At 40.7% G+C, this 17661-nt stretch overlaps 1 protein-coding gene across 1 annotated transcript in view; it reads right to left on the bottom strand.

Moving 5' to 3' along the window:
- Window positions 1-590: 590 nt before the first annotated feature.
- The window catches only part of MYH15 (myosin heavy chain 15), a 90957-nt gene continuing 73886 nt past the window's right edge, over window positions 591-17661 (bottom strand). The window contains exons 38-42 of the mRNA XM_063953636.1: window positions 15834-16004; window positions 15159-15263; window positions 2846-2941; window positions 1486-1617; window positions 591-728 (exon numbers count right to left, since the gene is read on the bottom strand). Of these exons, the coding sequence (XP_063809706.1) occupies window positions 711-728; window positions 1486-1617; window positions 2846-2941; window positions 15159-15263; window positions 15834-16004 (522 nt within the window). The 3' untranslated portion in view covers window positions 591-710. The remainder of the gene's footprint in view (window positions 729-1485; window positions 1618-2845; window positions 2942-15158; window positions 15264-15833; window positions 16005-17661) is intronic.

Consider the following 17661-nt stretch of genomic DNA (forward strand, 5'->3'; position numbering starts at 1 on the left):
TAAATGCAATTTTTTTTTAAATTTAATTGGGTTGGTTATGTGTCAATGGGATCTCGGCAATTAGATGGCCGGTGGGGGTGGGGGGCTCGCCACAGGTTCTATTCCCACTCTATGGGTGTTGTGGACACGCAGGAGTGGGAATAATCCCTGTTGGTTGGCATGCCGACCGTCGGGATAGTGAGGGGTCGGGCTGTAGATGCTGGTAATGTGACCGGTGGTAACTACATCCCATTTAATGTTGGGGTTAGTTGGGAGGAAATTGCTATATTAATTACATGTGGTTGCTGTTAATTTAACACAAGCTGGTTAGTGGGAAGGAGTCCTGTATATTGAATATAACTGCTATTCATTACATGTTGGAACTTGCTGGGAGTATGAGGCATAATTATTAAATGTGTTTGCTACTGATTTAATGTTTTAACTTGTTGGAAAACAAATGATTTAGGGCTGGGTTGGACTCTACTGAATTGTATGCTAGTGAATTAGTTTAATTGCTTTAGTAAAACGAGTCCATCTCCAACTATATAACCTATCCAGAAGAATTTATCAATACAGTTTTGATTCTGAAGTGTTTAATTGAAATAATAGATAACACAAATACAAAGCTACTGTAGATTATATGAGTTGTATGCCCCACAGTTAGCAGCTAGCAGTTGCAGTACAGTTTCCGGGAGTGTATTCCTCTGAGTCCAGTAAAGTCTTCTGACTGTTTATTCTTCTTCACGAACCTATATGTAAAATATACACCATGAAAAACACATTATCCTTACAGCACCTTTACACATGTCCACTAAAGGGGTGTCCCTGCTGGTGTGGACAGGAAGGAACAGTCAGTGGCGGACAGGGACATGAAGGGCCCACCAGGGAATTCAGTGGTATGGGCCCAAGAGATGACACCAGAGGGGGTGTGGCCAGCCACTACAGAGGGACTTGGCCAATCATTAGAGAGGTCATGCAAACAACAGGGCCCCATTATAAAGGAGGGGGCAGAGATGTGTCAGGGCCATACATTTTTATTGATATGAGAGCTAGTTTTGGTGATGTTGCCATAGAAACAAATCAAGCACCCAAGTTCATACATGATCATGTTCCACCAAGTTACTGACCTCTAGATGGGGGGTGGGGGTGGGGGGGGGGATTTCCTTGTACACCTATGGGCCTGTCCGACCCTGGGAACAGTCCTCTCTAGCAGTGCCCCTTCTTGCATAAAAACACATGCTTCAGTGATCACAGTCTGTGGTAGCACACATTAATACATGATTTTAAGGGTGTACTACATTTTAATGTGTACAGTTCTAAAGTTAGTATTTTAGAACACAGTGGTGGGAATTTCCTTAAAGAAATACAGTTGAAATACAATTTCCATGCATTCATTAACACATGGAAGGCGAAATAGAAGTGAATAGATGTAAATGAGCTACAGTAAAGTCCCTTTACAGTGTGATAGTATGCTGAAGTATACTGGGACACGTCATGCTGTCTCACCTTTCCTCCATCTCTTGTTTTGCTCCTTAACTTATTCACTTGAGATTCAGCAATATCGGCCCTTTCATTGGCATCATCAAGTTCATGCTGCAGTTTCTTGTATTTTGTTAGATACTGATTGGCTTGTTCCTCCTGTGGAAGACAGCAGATTATTTTTTAGGGTAATTTACTAAGCATGCATAAACCATATCTACATAATTCTGGACCAAGATGAACACCAAGGGATAAAGAATTACTAGAGGGGGGTATCCAAATGCTTGATTTTAGAGCGAATGTGGCCAGCCCATGAAATTGTCATAATTAGACCTTAACAATCTACAGCCTGCCCCAGCAGTCATAATAAGCCCCTAGATGCGGCAGCAGAGCCAGCAAGCTTCAGCTGAATGGGGTTTTGTTTTCAGGATGTGGGTGCCATTCTGCACTACAAATCCCCTGCTCTGCAGAGCATTGGAGCAAGTCCGGGAGTCTCAGAGAGCGGTAAAATAACTTAGCACCAGCTCTGGACATATATGTATATATGAGGGGGGCCTGGGGGGGGGGGGGGGGATTTGGGCCACACACAGACTTGTAGTCCCACACAAAAATAAAATGCAGATGCACACTCTGAGCACTAAGAACACTGGTTATCAGAACAATTATAATAAACTATGCATTTTAAGATGGAGTAATATTGAGGTTCATAAACTTGCCAAAAATATGAACCCACTTATGGTGGCCAGGTGACCGTATCAGGTGGGTCCCACTCCCTAAAATTCCTAAGGTTCAAGTACATAAAATCCAACCACCCCAAGGCATCACACTAGTAAGAAGTAACAGTTTAAGTGGGATATTCAATTACCCTAACAGCAAATCGGGTACAATGTATCACCACCGGGGGCTATCTAATTAGCAGCACGCGCCGGCTTATCTGGGATTTTGTTTCACCTGCCTCCGGCAGGCGAAGCAAAATCCCCGATAACAGCCCCGTTTTCATCTGTGTAAATGCACTTGTTACCGGCCGAGCTAATCAAATAGCCCGACCACAGCACCCGAAGAAACATCGGGGGGTTTTACTCCCGATGTCTCTTCAGGGCAAACTGAATATCCCTTTAAAAGTTCTACATAGGTAAGAAGTAGCAATTCCAATGTTAAAAAGTGTTACCCATCTGTCCCAACAACGCCTATCAGAAGCGAACACAATGCTGTTTCACCTGACAAAACACAATGTAGTGCTAGTGCAGGAGGCCTGACTATGGTATAATCACAATTCTGCTAGAAGGGGTATATAATGTAGATGTTAGTCAACCGTGTATTTATTTTATTCCTCCCGTGCATGAATTTGGTTATATATAATAGAAAGCTTAAAACACTTAACACTTACAGTTTCTTCAGATTGATGCTTATAACTCTTAACTTTCAGTTGTAGCTTATCGATCAAGTCTTGCATTCGGATAAGATTTTTCTTGTCTTCTTCTGCCTTCAGAAACCAAAGAAAAATAGCATTTTGCAGAAAATCCTTAAATGTTTCTAGATAGTCCTGAACAATTAACACAAGTTTGCAAAATTTCATTTCACAATTATATATATATATATATATATATATAAAAGCAGAAAAGGAGATTGACTCACTGATTGACTCATCACAAAATCTCTTAAACCACAAGGCCTACAATCTTGAAACTTGTCAGGTAGCTTCTCCTTAGGTCCCAGGTGCTTGCTAAAAACTGGTTTTACAAATGTCACTGTCCATCCACGAAAATCGACGATAATGGATGTGTGTGTGTTTGTATGTATGTATGTAAGTGTGTGTGTGTGTGTGTGTGTGTGTGTGTATGTATGTATGTACTGTATGTGTATATGTGTGTTCCAGCATAACTCTGGAATGCCTGCAGAAATTTACACCAAACTTGGTACACATATGACTTGCAATCTGGGAACAAACACTGTGGGGTAACACACCCCTAGTACCCCTGGGGGGGACAGCGACACAGAGTATATCAGGAGACAGCATAAAACCCGAATGCCTGGACCAATTTACACCAAACTTGGTACACATATGACTTACAATCTGGAAACAAACATTGTGGGGGTAAGACTCAATATTAGATTTAATTCTTACAAATGGTGATAGGATATCCAACATATATGTGGGTGAGCACCTGGGATCCAGTGTTCATCAAGTAGTATGGTTTAGTATAAAAACAGGATCCAACTCCTGTCACACAAAAACAAAGGTGTTGGATTTTAGAAATGCTGACTTTGCAAAAATGGGGAGATGTTTAAGTGATTAATTGGCGGACTGGAGGAACTTGGAATGAGTGCAGAAGAGGTGGGAAAATCTAAAAAGTGCAATACTAAGTGCAACAGACCTTTGTATCAAAAGGGTTAGGAAAAGCACCAGGAAAAGGAAGCCAGTGTGGTTCACAAAAGAAGTATCAACTAGTGTGAAAGCAAAAAAGATGGCTTTTAGGAAATACAAACAGACTCAAAATAATAACAACAAAGAGGTGTATCTTGACAGATGTAAGGATGCTAAGAAAGTGATCAGACGTGCAAAGGCAGAAGCTGAGGAGAAAATGGCTCAGTCAGTAGATAAAGGGGGCAAAACTTTTTTTAAGTATATAAGTGAAAGGAGAAAATCAAATGGAGGAATAATAAGACTTAAGACAGAGAGTGAGCATTTGGTGGAGGGAGACAAGGCAATAGCAGATCACCTAAATAATAATTTTTGCTCAGTATTTACTACAGAAGAAGGGATGGGGCCACAGTTAAGTTGCAAGGACATTCATAAAAATAAGGTAGATGAAAGTACATTTACAGAGGAGAAGGTCCTAACAACTTTCAAACCTAAAAGTGGATAAATCAATGGGACCAGATGGGATACACCCAAGGATACTCAAAGAGCTAAAAGATGTGCTGGTTACACCTTTAACAGAATTATTTACCAGTCACTAAATACAGGTGCCATTCCAGAGGACTGGAAAAGAACAAATGTAGTTCCACTGCACAAAAGTGGAAGCAAGGAAGAAGCAAGTAACTACAGACCAGTAAGCCTTACATCAGTAGTAGGGTAAGTAATGGAAAAACTATTAAAAGAAAGAGTTGTGGAACATCTTAAATCAAACAACTTACAGGATCCAAAACAGCATGGATTTACTGGTGGGAGATCATGCCAAACAAATCTTATTGACTTTTTTGACTCTGTTACGAAAATAATAGATCAAGGGAGAGCTGTAGATGTAGCATATCTAGACTTTAGTAAGGCATTTGACACTGTCCCACATCGCAGATTGCTAAATAAATTTGAAAGCGTGGGGGTGGATAATAAAACAGTTAAATGGATAAGAACCTGGTTGCAGGATAGGAAACAGACAGTTGTAGTTAATGGAGTACAATCTATGGAGGGAAATGTTACCAGTAGAGTACCCCAGGGATCTGTACTTGGTCCAGTTCTCTTTGATATCTTTGTTGGTGACATTGCAAATGGTATTGAAGGGAAGGTATGCCTTTTTGCAGATGATACAAAGATATGCAATAGGGTAGACACACCGGGAGGGGTTAAACAAATGATTGATGACCTAGGTAGGCTTGAGAAATGGTCAAGAACATGGCAACTACAGTTTAATGCTAAAAAATGCAAAATCATGCACTTGGGTCTCAAAAACCCAAAGGCTAAATATAGTATCACGGGTACTATAATGGAAACTACTGAGGAGGAAAGAGATTTAGGAGTCACTATTTCAAGTGACTTGAAGGCAGGAAAGCAATGCAACAAAGCAATGAGAAAGGCAAGTCAGATGCTTGGTTGCATAGGGAGAGGAATCAGTAGCAGGAAAAAAGAAGTGATAATGCCACTGTATAGGTCATTGGTACGGCCCCATCTGGAATACTGTGTCCAGTTCTGGAGACCATATCTCCAGAAGGATATAAATACATTAGAGAGTGTACAAAGAAGGGCAACTAAAATGGTGCATGGCCTACATCACAAAACATACCCGGAAAGGCTAAAAGATCTTAACATGTATAGTTTGGAAGAGAGAAGGGAAAGGAGGGACATGATAGAAACTTTCAAATATCAAGGTTCTTAAAGTTCAGGAGGGAAACATTCTTCAAAGGAAGAGAAGTATTAGAACTCGAGGACATACACTGAGACTGGAGGGGTGGGGGGAGGTTCACGGGAAATTTAAGGAAAAATTACTTCACAGAAAGGGTAGTGGATAAGTGGAATAGCCTCCCATCAGAGGTGGTAGAGGCTAAAACTGTACAGCAATTTAAACATGCTTGGGATAGGCATATGAATATCCTTACAAAGAATTCAGGTTCAAAAAGGGTTGAGATTGCCTAAAGGATAAAAAAAAGGAGCAGACTAGATGGGCCAAGTGCTTCTTGTCTGCCGTCAAATTATATGTTTCTATGTTTAAGACACCCCTAGCACCCCTGGGGGGGACAGCGGCAAAGAGTATTTAAATGGACAGCATAACTCTAGAATGACTGCAGCAATTTACACCAAACTTGGTACTCAGATGACTTATAATCTGGGAACAAACACTGTGGGGGTAAGTCACCCCTAGTACCACTAGGGGTGAGGCAACAGCACAGAGTATTTAAGGAGATAGCATAACTCCGGAATGCCTGGACCAATTTACACCAAACTTGGTACACATATGACTTACAATCTGGGAATAAAAGCTGTGGGGGTAAGACACTGCTAGCACCCCTAGGGGTGAGGCAGCAGCACAGAGTATTTCAGCAGACAGCATAACTCTGGAATGCCAGGAGCAATTTACACTAAACTTGGTACACATATGACTTACAATCTGGGAACAAACACTGTGGGGGTAATACACCCCTAGCAACCCTAGGGGTGGGCCAGCAGCACAGACTATATCAGAACAAACATGACCTGTCAGTGACGACAGGGCTGCGTGTGACAGTGGTGACATGATGTGAAGAGGGGAATGGAGGTAGCAGGAAGCCACACACTGAGAGTTATATAGTGGGGGAGCAGGGTCCCTAGCAGAACATAGTATATTAGGAGATGCATAATATGTCAGACAGGACAGGGCTGCATGTGACAGAGGCATTGACAAGATGTGAGGAGGGGAATGGAAGTAGCACGAACCCACACACTGAGAGTTATATAGTGGAAGTAGCAGGGTCCACCAGCAGCACAGAGAATTCCAGGAGGTGCATAATGTGCTGCGCTATATAAGAAACTGTAAATAAATTGATAATTTCACAGGGGCACTGACATGATGTGAGGAGGGGAATGGAGGCAGCAGAAAGCCACAGACAGAGAGTTGTATAGTGGTAAGAACAGGGTCCCTTGGGGGACCAAAAAGGGGTCCGGACACTACACAAAGTGGGTCAGGGAAGCAAGATATGCCTATATACTAGATCTCCAACCAACGTAAATTAACGAACAACTATAATTCTAATTTACCATCCTCACCCCGTAGCTAAGCATGGGTATTCGGCTAATATATATATATATATATATCACACACAGAACGCCGGCACTCGGTCCGCCCCCTGGGCTAACTTGCTGCTGGTGCTTTCCACTAGGGTGTTACCCCCATATTCATCCATAAAAAACGAGGCGGCACTCAGAGACTTCAAGCAGCAAACGAATTTAGTGCAAAAACTGCAGTGAAACAATCAACGTTTCGGGGTATTTACCCCTTCATCTCTGAGTGCTGCCTCGTTTTTTATGGATATATATATATATATATATATATATATATATATATATATATATGTATATATACACACCGTATATAGTTATGTATTTTATATTTAATTTACAAGACCGTGGGCACTTGCCAATCTTTAAAATGTACTGTATTTCAAAATCTCACTTTAGGAGTAAATGCTGGTCTCCTTTCCAGGAAATTGATACTTAGCGTGACAGCCGAGCAAAGAAGCCCTCACCCACATCATGTATATATATAAGATATGATACTTTTCCTGAATTTGCTTATGATTGTTGCAACATAATTATAATAATAATTATTACTATTATTTATGCATTAGCATATTACATTATTAAATATGTGTTTCAAAGTATTATTTACAGTATTTACTTGTCAATTATCTGTTTTAATTACTTTCACTTGCAGCTTTCCCCCTCTTTAAAGCCCAACATTTCCTAACTACCGCTGTCTCCTACCCTGACCCCTTCTGTCACTAATACCTATACAACATTCATCAACTCAACTTGAGATAAGTCTAACTATTTGAAGCTTACCTTCTACTTTGCGACAAAATGATCAGCATTGCAGCTGAGCAGATCTTTGTGTGGCTGCAAGGGACTGGATGTGCGCCTGCACACTACATACATTTGCCCAATTGCAATGCTGATTAAGTACCAGTAGCTTCATATAGTGTTCATAGTTTTTATGCAGGATCAAATAGCTCAATGAGTAGGGTGTCTGATTACAATTCAAAAGGTTATAGGTTTAAATCGGGTATGGGTCATTAGGTCGACCACACTTAGGTCGACAGTCATTAGGTCGACCCCTATTGGTCGACATGCATTAGGTCGACGTGGTCATTAGGTAGACATGAACAAGGTCGACATGGGCAAAGGTCGACATGAGTTTTTTTACTTTTTTTGGTGTTGTTTTCTTCGTAAAGTAACAGGGAACCCCAATTGGTGCACCGTGTCCCCTCGCCATGCTTTGGGCAAGGTGCCTCGCTCCACTACCGCTGTGCTCGGCACAGGTTGCTATTCCCAATCGTAGTCCACATAGATCGGAAAGTAGAAAAAAGTGAAAAAAAGTGAAAAACTCACGTCGACCTTGTTCATGTCGATCTAATGACCATGTCGATCTAATGACCATGTCGACCTAATGACTGTCGACCTAAATGTGGCCATATCCCGTGTGAATCCTGGGTATGGCAGTATATTGAAATGTGTTATTTAATCAAGGGTACTGTAACTGAATAACAATGAGCTTTCAAGTTAAGTGCATGAATGTGGTATAAAGAGGGTGTGTGCCCAAATACATTTTCTTAAAGTAGTCTATAAGTGTGTGTGTGTGTGTGTGTGTGTGTGTGTGTGTGTGTGTGTGTGTGTGTGTGTGTGTGTGTGTGTGTGTGTGTGTAATATATATATATATATATATATATAGAGAGAGAGAGAGAGAAACAAACAGAAGGGGCGCTCCATAGTGCAGAATCACTTTAATTAATTAAGAAGCATGGCATTGCTCTCAACATCAAGACCACAATGCTAGTGCTCGTACCAAATGACAACATGCTGTGGGCTCAATACCACATGGCTTAACAGTAATTATCCCCGGCAAACCTCCACTCCTCAGATGCACATCTCGGACGGGACCACGGACCCGAGCTGCTAAGCTACCTCAATAGACGCCTACGGGACACCTTCACTAGCTGGCAACCAAAGGAAGCAGGATGGGGATCAGACACGCACGCCAGCAGGCCAAGCCCCTACGCATTTCGTCACAGACTTCATCAGAGTGCTGGCCTGCTGAACGTGGCTCACACCTTTTATGACGGCTGATCACCATTCCGCTATATCTTTAAACATACAGTACATATATTTGTAATGAATCCATAGTAAGCTGTTTTTATCATCACCAATAAATTCATATATTCAGATGCACATTAAAATATTGTTAAAAAATTGTTAATATTAATTAATCAATAGATATATATATATTTTAAACATTTTGTTACAAGACTATATAATTTAATATTACATGGAATTATATCAGTCGGGATAGAAAACCCAGAAGCAATATGTATATAAATATATAATATCATTTAGTATAACATACAGACCAGCGCTAGGATCTTGTGAGTACACTTCCCCCCAAACCAAAGAGTTTGGCTGGTGACCTGTGCACATGTACATATTAGAGTCTGTACAAACTTCCTAGTGGATTATAGTAAGAAAAGTCAGTAGTAAGAAATTTTATCACCTATATTTGGGCATTTTTAGATGCCATATATTATTTTCCCTTAGGGACTTTTTATCCAGTGGATTATGCAACTTCATACCAAATGAACCTATGCTAAGCCTCCAAAATTAAATCTGAGGAATGACTGCTCTTACATAACCTTTTTAGGATCTTATTGACTTATGCCCCTGATGAAGTCATAGAGACAAAACGCGTAGGGTTCACTAACTCATGTCCGTTATTCATTGCAATTATAATCTCCACCTAAAGCTCACACCTTTGCTAAGGTGAGGGGAGATATATACCACCTATTGTACTGTGGCATTTATATGGATTTGTTTGGTATTATACATTTTATCACATTTTCACAAAATCATTGAATAAAATATCATTGTTTGATATTAATTGCCATTATCTTTTGGGTGATACTTCTTGGTGAGAAGGTATTCTCTTAGGGTGTTACGCATCAAAGAAAGACCTCGAGTATACTGAACACACGAATGGCCAATTGAGGTGGATCCATTCTTAATCATACCATACACTGAATCTACAGTTTTATATGTATTAGCAGACTGGGATATTTTTCTTGTTATGTGATTATTTAAGGTCCTGACTAACAGAGGTCCTATCCATAGTGATGCTTCTTAGCGCAAACTCAGGTGTACTTTTTTTGTCATTTGATATATATAAATATAGAGGGGACGGCACTCTGAGGATTTTTCAAAAGTTGTATTCAGACAAAAAACTTGATAATATCCATCATGATGGATAATATCAAGATTTTTGTCTGAATACAACTTTTGAAAAATCCTCAGAGTGCCGCCCCCCTCTATATTTCTAAATTGGTGGGTACCTGCGTTGGACAAGGTCACCGGGGTAAGAACATTTATTGATTGAGTGCCGGATCACGCAAAGGCGTGACCAGCAGGACTTGTGACGTGGACCCAGTGCCCAGATTAGCGGCGTGTGAGGTCCGTTTGTTGTCCGTGCGGCTGGATGTCCAGAGCGGCTATTGGTATTCCTAGAGCAACGTTACACATCGGTGTATGCCATCCGGAGGCTACACGAGCTGTCTACACTGCGCTGATTACCTTTTACTTTCAATGTATGTGAGTGAATACTTTGCCAGTAAAGCACTTCTGATGATTACACTCACCATTGCGCCCTCCATTGTTTTCTCTTTTTTCACATATGCTGAGGAGTACAGGTTTACTCCTGAAGGAGGATTGCAGCAATAATACATTTGGACGGATATATCTGGGAGACTATATTGTTCTAAATGCGCGACTTTATCTTTTTCATTCGTATATATATATATATATATAAATATAAATGCGAAAGACCTCACTGACTCATCACTAAAGGTCCATACACACTGGGCGTTTTTGCCCAGCGTGTATGCACAGCGATGATCGCTGACATCGCTGGGCTGAAAAGCACTCAGTGCATACACACTGAGCGCTTTTCCGTCCTGCCCAGCAATGTCAGCGGGGGTGAGCGGCTTTCCATAGCAGGACGCTATGGAAAGCCGCTCACCCCGCCGTTCATCTACTGGTAATACCAGTAGATGAACGGCGGCCACTGGCGATGAAGCGGGAGTGCGCATCAGCGCTCACCGCTCATCGCTTGAACATACACACTGGGCGGCTTTGAGCTGAAAGCAGCTCAACACACCAAAAGTGAGCTGCTTTCAGCTGAAAATCGCCCATTGTGTATGGGCCTTAATTCTCTTACTTTCTGATATCTTGGGAAGCTGAAATTCAACATAGGTATTCTACAGGTTGGAAATAGGAAAACTACATAATTAGAATTTTAATAAACATCCCCTAAGGGGATGAAAATGGGGTTGACATAATGACATCATTACCGATGCGTGGCTTGCGTAGCGTAACGATAATGCCCAAATGGACAATCGGATGAAAATTTGGATTGCACCTCCAGTGTGTACAATTTCATTAACTACAGAAATTGTCCTGTCACTTTTTACTGTATCTCTCACTCAGTCACTGACTGACTCATCACTAATTCTCTTACTTCCCGATATTATAGATGCTGAAATTTAACATAGGTACTGTATTCTTCAGGTGGGAAATAAGAAAAGTATGTATCAGAATTTTAATAAACCTCCCTAAGGGGATGAAAAGGAGGTTGACATAATGACGTCATCACTGATGCATGGATTGTGTTGCGTGAACGATAACACCCAAATGGACAATTGGATCAAAGTTTGGATTGCACCTCTAGTGGGTAGAATTTAATAAACTACAAAAATGGTCCTGTCACTTTTTACCATATCTGCTACGGGTGCTCCTCGGGTAATGCCAAGAACCATGGATAAATATTTACTTACATTAAGACGTCTCAAATTTACATCTCTATAGATTTTCCAAATTTTTAACACAATCAGAAACTCCCATGCGAAGAACGGGTAGAACAGCTAGTCTCTAATATAAATGCATTTTGTCCGCATTGAGTTACTCTGCTTCGCAAGAGGATTGATTTACAAGAGAGTTTAAAAGGCCATCTTCTGTATGCTGCTGCACCTCTGTATCAAGCTGCAGGTGTGGGGATATCACAGCACCACACTCCCACACTGTTATATATATGGAGAATCAGCACTCTGGGTCTATTTACTAAGCATTGGGGAAAGATAAAGTGGATGGAGATAAAGTACCAACCACCCAGCTCTGAATTGCTATGAACTGCCTTGAGTGGTAAAGCTATCGGACAGGTAAACAGGTGAATGCAGGTTATAAGCAGCCAGCGGACTCTTCAAAATGCAAATGATTCCAGCCAGACAATCTCTGATATGCGAGTTGTTTTTAATTGAATGTATGCTCATTTTTTATTGTTTATTATATGTATTGTGATTGTACTTCACTATTGTTCTTCCTTTTTATATTTTTATGCAGATACAACTGTTACATTGAGGAATGGAGAATGGAGGGGCGCTGCCTAAAGGATTATTCTGCTAACATGCATATTGGACTAACTCTGCCCATGGTGATATCTACAACATGACTGCAGCTGCAAGTCAGGTGAGAGTGAGTGAATGAGTGAGTGAGTGAGTGAGTAAGTGAGTGAGTGAATGTGTGTGTGTATATATGGACGTATATGTGTGCAATCATGTATGCAGGCATGGCCAACCCATGGCACTCCAGCTGTTGAAAAACTACACATCCCAACATTTCCTGCCACAGTTTAAGCATTCTACAATAGCAAAACTGTGGTAAATCATGCTGGCATTTGTAGTTTCACCACAGGTTGGCCAATCCTAATGTCTGTGTGACTCTGTATGTAATGTATGTGTGACTTACACATGTGTGTTTTTTTTTTTTTTTTTTTAGAAAATGTTATTGGACATACTTTTAAATGTTCTTAACGTAATTCAATTCTAAAAAAAAAGGACAATTTCTGAGCAGTTTTTGGAAAAAATATGAATCAGTTAAGTGGTTAATGAACTGTAATAACTGACAGAAATAACCATTTTTTCAGTGACCTGAAATTACTTGATAGAAATGGAGGTGGGAAAACACAAAATATTGTCTACCCAAAAGCCTTGGAATAGTAACATTGATTACAGTAGGAAAACCCATCTCGCAATGTAAAAGTGATTATAAAACTGAACAGAAATGAAAACTGGGGATTAGGGCTCCTGGCGATACCCCAGAAACAAAAACGACACTGGGCAGCCACCTCATGGGTGTGTTGGAAGAGCTGCTAATAATTTTTAGCTGTTGACAGGTACATCCAACTCATTGATTATTTAATTCTCTGGGTGAATCTTGTCATGTAGCATGCACCTTATGTCCCTATTAAAATAAATGGGGGGAGGGGCGACACCAATGCTCCCTCTGGCACAGGGCACTAAAAAGTCTAGTTACAGCTCTGCTCACATGTATCAGTGTAAAGATGAAGGATGAGTAAAGATCATAGTACTGTTTTAAGGATGAAATTGAAGCTGACACAAAGCAGCAGTTGCAGGGAACAGCCTGGTACAGTATATGCATCACTTGCAAACAGATAAATGTCATATGTTTCTAAGGAGGGTGCTGTGTGTAGCACCCCCAGGTAGGGGTCTAGCCCAGGGCAGCCATCAGGGGGGACTGCGGGGACTGGTGTCATGGGCCCGTAAAGAGAGAGGGGCCCTGGCTCCTACTGCCGATACTTTGAGAGCAGCACCAGGTGTGTACACACCTCTCTGCAGCAGTTGTAAATTGTGTGCCCCATAATAGTGCCCTAGTTCATTTTCTGAAGCATATTAGTGTCCTTGTTAATGTTTTGCCCCATAGTAGTTGCCTATGTCACATAATGTCATATTGTAGGCACACATTATACAACACAATACCCTCAACTCACATTATGACATACAGTGTCCTCAGTTCATATTATGTAACATTATAATGTTCTGCAGTTCATTTTATACCACATTGCAATCAGCAGGTCAAGGGGCATTAATGGATAGTGGTAGTAGTCTGCAAAGTGGACTTGAGGGCAACTCTGAATCAGGCCCTTTGTGTCCATGTGTCGGCTTCAGGTATTATTTTACTAGTGATAGCATTTTTATTGTATACTAGTCCACACCAAGCACAGTAATATGGGATGAGTCTGGGTGACTCTTGGGTGGTGGAGTGAGACATCTAGAGGAGGAGAGGTCAAGAGGGGGACCTGCATGTATGCGGATTACTAGCATGGAGTTCTGTATAGTGTACACATCACCAGAAAGAAGCATAATGGTACACTAGCCATAATGTGGGGCTCTCTATTTGTGTACTGGTCATTACTGGTCTCTAGGCATCCGGTCTTTAGGTCGACACTCATTAGGTCGACCACTATTGGGCAACATGCATTAGGTCGATATGGTCATTAGGTCGACATGGTCACTAGGTCAACATGGCAAAGGTCGGCACATGAAAATGTTGGCTTGAGTTTTTACAAAAAAAAATCTAATTTTTTGAACTTTTTCATACTTTACGATCCACGTGGACTACGATTGGGAATAGTAACCTGTGCCTAGCGCAGTGGTAGCTGAGCGAGGCACCTTACCCGAAGCATGGCGATGGAAGCGAGCCATGCGAGGGGACACTGTGCACTAATTGGGGTTCCCGGTTACTTTCCGAAGAAAACGACACAAAAAAAATGTAAAACTCTCATGTCAACCTTTTTCCATGTCGACCTTTTCTATGTCGATCTAATGACCGTGTTGACCTATTTCAGGTGTCGATCTAGTCACTGTCGACCAATAGTGGTCGACCTAATGTTTGTCGACCTAGTTACTGTCGACCCAGTGATCCACACCCGGTCTCTATGCTAACATTCAGGGGTATGGTCTGATATATTGACATTCAGATTGTTGTGAATGTCAACATTTAACATGTCAACAGGCACAATGCTGACACTGATATTATATCCTAAAACGAACCCTAATCCTAATTGCGTGTGTCAGCATTCACAATGTTGGCATTTTAAACATGTTAATATTATGTCAGTACATTAACTGTATATTCTAAATATATCAACATTATGAACATGTTGACATCCTGACTGGAACCTGAGCTCCAGAATAGGACTAGATCTGATTTTTGTTTGATGTACCCGTCTCTACTGCACCTAACTAAATACAGCATTAAGAAGAAAACAAAAATGAAGGCCTTTAACAGTTGATCCTCCTCCTTACTGTCCTTTAGCATCTGATATTTCAGAGATAAGCCTAATAGTGGCATATTTAGTCTCTTACCCCATGTTTCTAATACTTTCCCATAATACCTGATATGATAGCTCCTTGATACGCCGTTCAAACTTGCGGACTCCCTTCAGCGAGTCTGAACTGCGACGCTGCTCTCCTTCCAATTCATTTTCTAGCTCACGCACCTACAGCCATGGATAAGGATTGTCAGTGAAAACAGAATACTGACTTTATAATTAATAGACGCTTGAATATATAGATTTTGTACGATATGGGTATAAGCAGGGCTTGCTTTCACATTTACAGCATATACAAAATAGTGTGTGGAATGGGACATCTCAAGTAAGGGGTGCTTTTATTGCTGTGGCTGGCAGTGATTTCAGTGTGGGGATAAGGACAGGGCTCCTGTGAGAGGATGCATGGGATGGGGTCTGGTTCATAAGATAGAGCCTGAGTGGTACAAAGTAAATTGTGTCACTGGTAGTCAGCGACTTCAATACAAACATAGTGAAATGACCCCTTGTATGTGTAATATGCGTCTGTAAACAAAAACAGCTGGAAGAGGTTACATCAAAATTCCTGTCCGTGTTGTGTTCGCTGCACAAGTGGACCGTTCACCACAAAGGATGGTGATATTGATAAGTGTCCTGGTCATATTACAACCAGTTTTGTCTGTGACTCCCTTGTATTGATCTACATTTCCCAGAAATGCAATATATCCGTTAAACATTTATTAAATAGCTAAGATACTGTACCCGGGACTCCAACTTTTGAATCTGCTTTTTGCCTCCTTTTAGTGCAATTTGCTCTGCTTCATCCAGTCTCTTCTGTAGGTCTTTAATGGTCTGCTCCATATTCTTCTTCATTCTCTCCAGGTGAGAACTGGTATCTTGTTCTTTCTTTAGCTCTTCTGCCATCATGGCAGCCTTTAATATAAATAATCTGTCATTGCCAATGGAACACGTGCGCTATAAGCAGTATAGCAGTTCCCACAATAATTTCAGAAAAACTTAGTTGTCTGTAAAATTATTTTTGCTGAATATTTTAGAAAACATGGGGTAACAATTCCACTAAATTGTAAATTGTATTGTTTGCAAAAGTAATTCAAAAACAGTTATATATTTATTGCTGATGAAAATCATCCAAAAATAATATAAAACATGTCTTATTACTTGTAAATGAGCTGTCTTAAGAGGTACCAATTCCCTTCATATGGCTATGCAATGTATGCATGCATATGTGAAAATAAACCACTACTGTCAGTTAAAGCTCCTATTGTAGTAAATTGGGTGATTGAGGGGTTCATCCTGCAGTATGCAGTTTTAGAGCATTTGGGATATATTTACTAATTCAGAGGTTTTACATTTTCAACAGTATTCTAGCGGGTTACTGGCAGGATTGCATCCCACTGATTTACTATAGGCCAAACCACCATAAAACCACAGCGAATCCAGATTTAAGAACACAACAGAACATCAAAGCACCTTCAATGTTGTTTCTGTTACACAAATAGGAACCCCAGATTTATTAGGTGGAGGATTTTAAACTGCCACAAAACTGCCACTAATCTCACCCAAATAAACAAACTGCCTCTGGTAGGCATGTCTATAGAAAGCATTGTACAGAGCTCTATGATATTGGGGATCTGTGCAGGCTTTCAAAGAATAGAGGGTTTGGCTGTGGCTTTTTTTTGTGTGTCAGGATAGAACTTTAGAAATTGATGGGGATTGATGGCAGGTTTTGTTGAGACAGTCAAACTGACACGTATTATTCCTTCATGTAGGATTAATTTTACTTGTGATTTTATGTTATTTAACTCATGCTGCAATACAGTAGCTCAGATTGTATTTTTCCCTCATTTACTTGAGCTGTGTTAATAATTTGTCTATAAATCAACTCAAGTGTAAAATGCTTTTTATGAGTTATTCAAAGCAAATATATGGCCTGATTCATATCTGTTTGGTATTGCTGGTATGGAACTGACTGTGTAATACTGCACAATAAATCTTTTAACATTGTAGGAGGTGTCTGTATGAAATAGTCGCCTCCTGTCTACATCTGTGAGTGCAGCATCCAAAGATAGACCATTGCAAAAATCGTTGGAGCTCCTGTACCAGGTATAGGCAGTCTGCGTCCTGTGATATAGACCATGGACTCTGGATGCCTACAAAGCGGGAGCGACATGTTGCCACCCCGCTGCGGCTAAGGGGGACTGCGAGCAATCATGCAGAACCTGTTCTGCATATTCACAGAACGGGTCATGCGCATGTTCAGACACCCAAACATCGGATTTGTACGTAAACCATCGGGATTGCATATAAATCTGAATCAGGCCCATTGTCCCCATCTAGAATTCACTACTTAGTGAAATCACAAAGAACATGGTTTAGTGTGATAATTATAAGATTCAATCGGACGTAAAAAAAATTGTGTGCTCTTAGTATGAACTATATGAAAGAAACGTGTACAGAAAAGATGGAGACAGAAAGAATATATGAAGTATGGTCTGCTGACACTACTCTAGTTGAATTAAGTAACAAATTGTATTTTACTGATTCATTTGCATTTCTAAAATGTAGTTAA

The sequence above is a fragment of the Pseudophryne corroboree genome, chromosome 2 (assembly GCF_028390025.1).
Source record: "Pseudophryne corroboree isolate aPseCor3 chromosome 2, aPseCor3.hap2, whole genome shotgun sequence".
Taxonomy (NCBI): Eukaryota; Metazoa; Chordata; class Amphibia; order Anura; family Myobatrachidae; genus Pseudophryne; species Pseudophryne corroboree.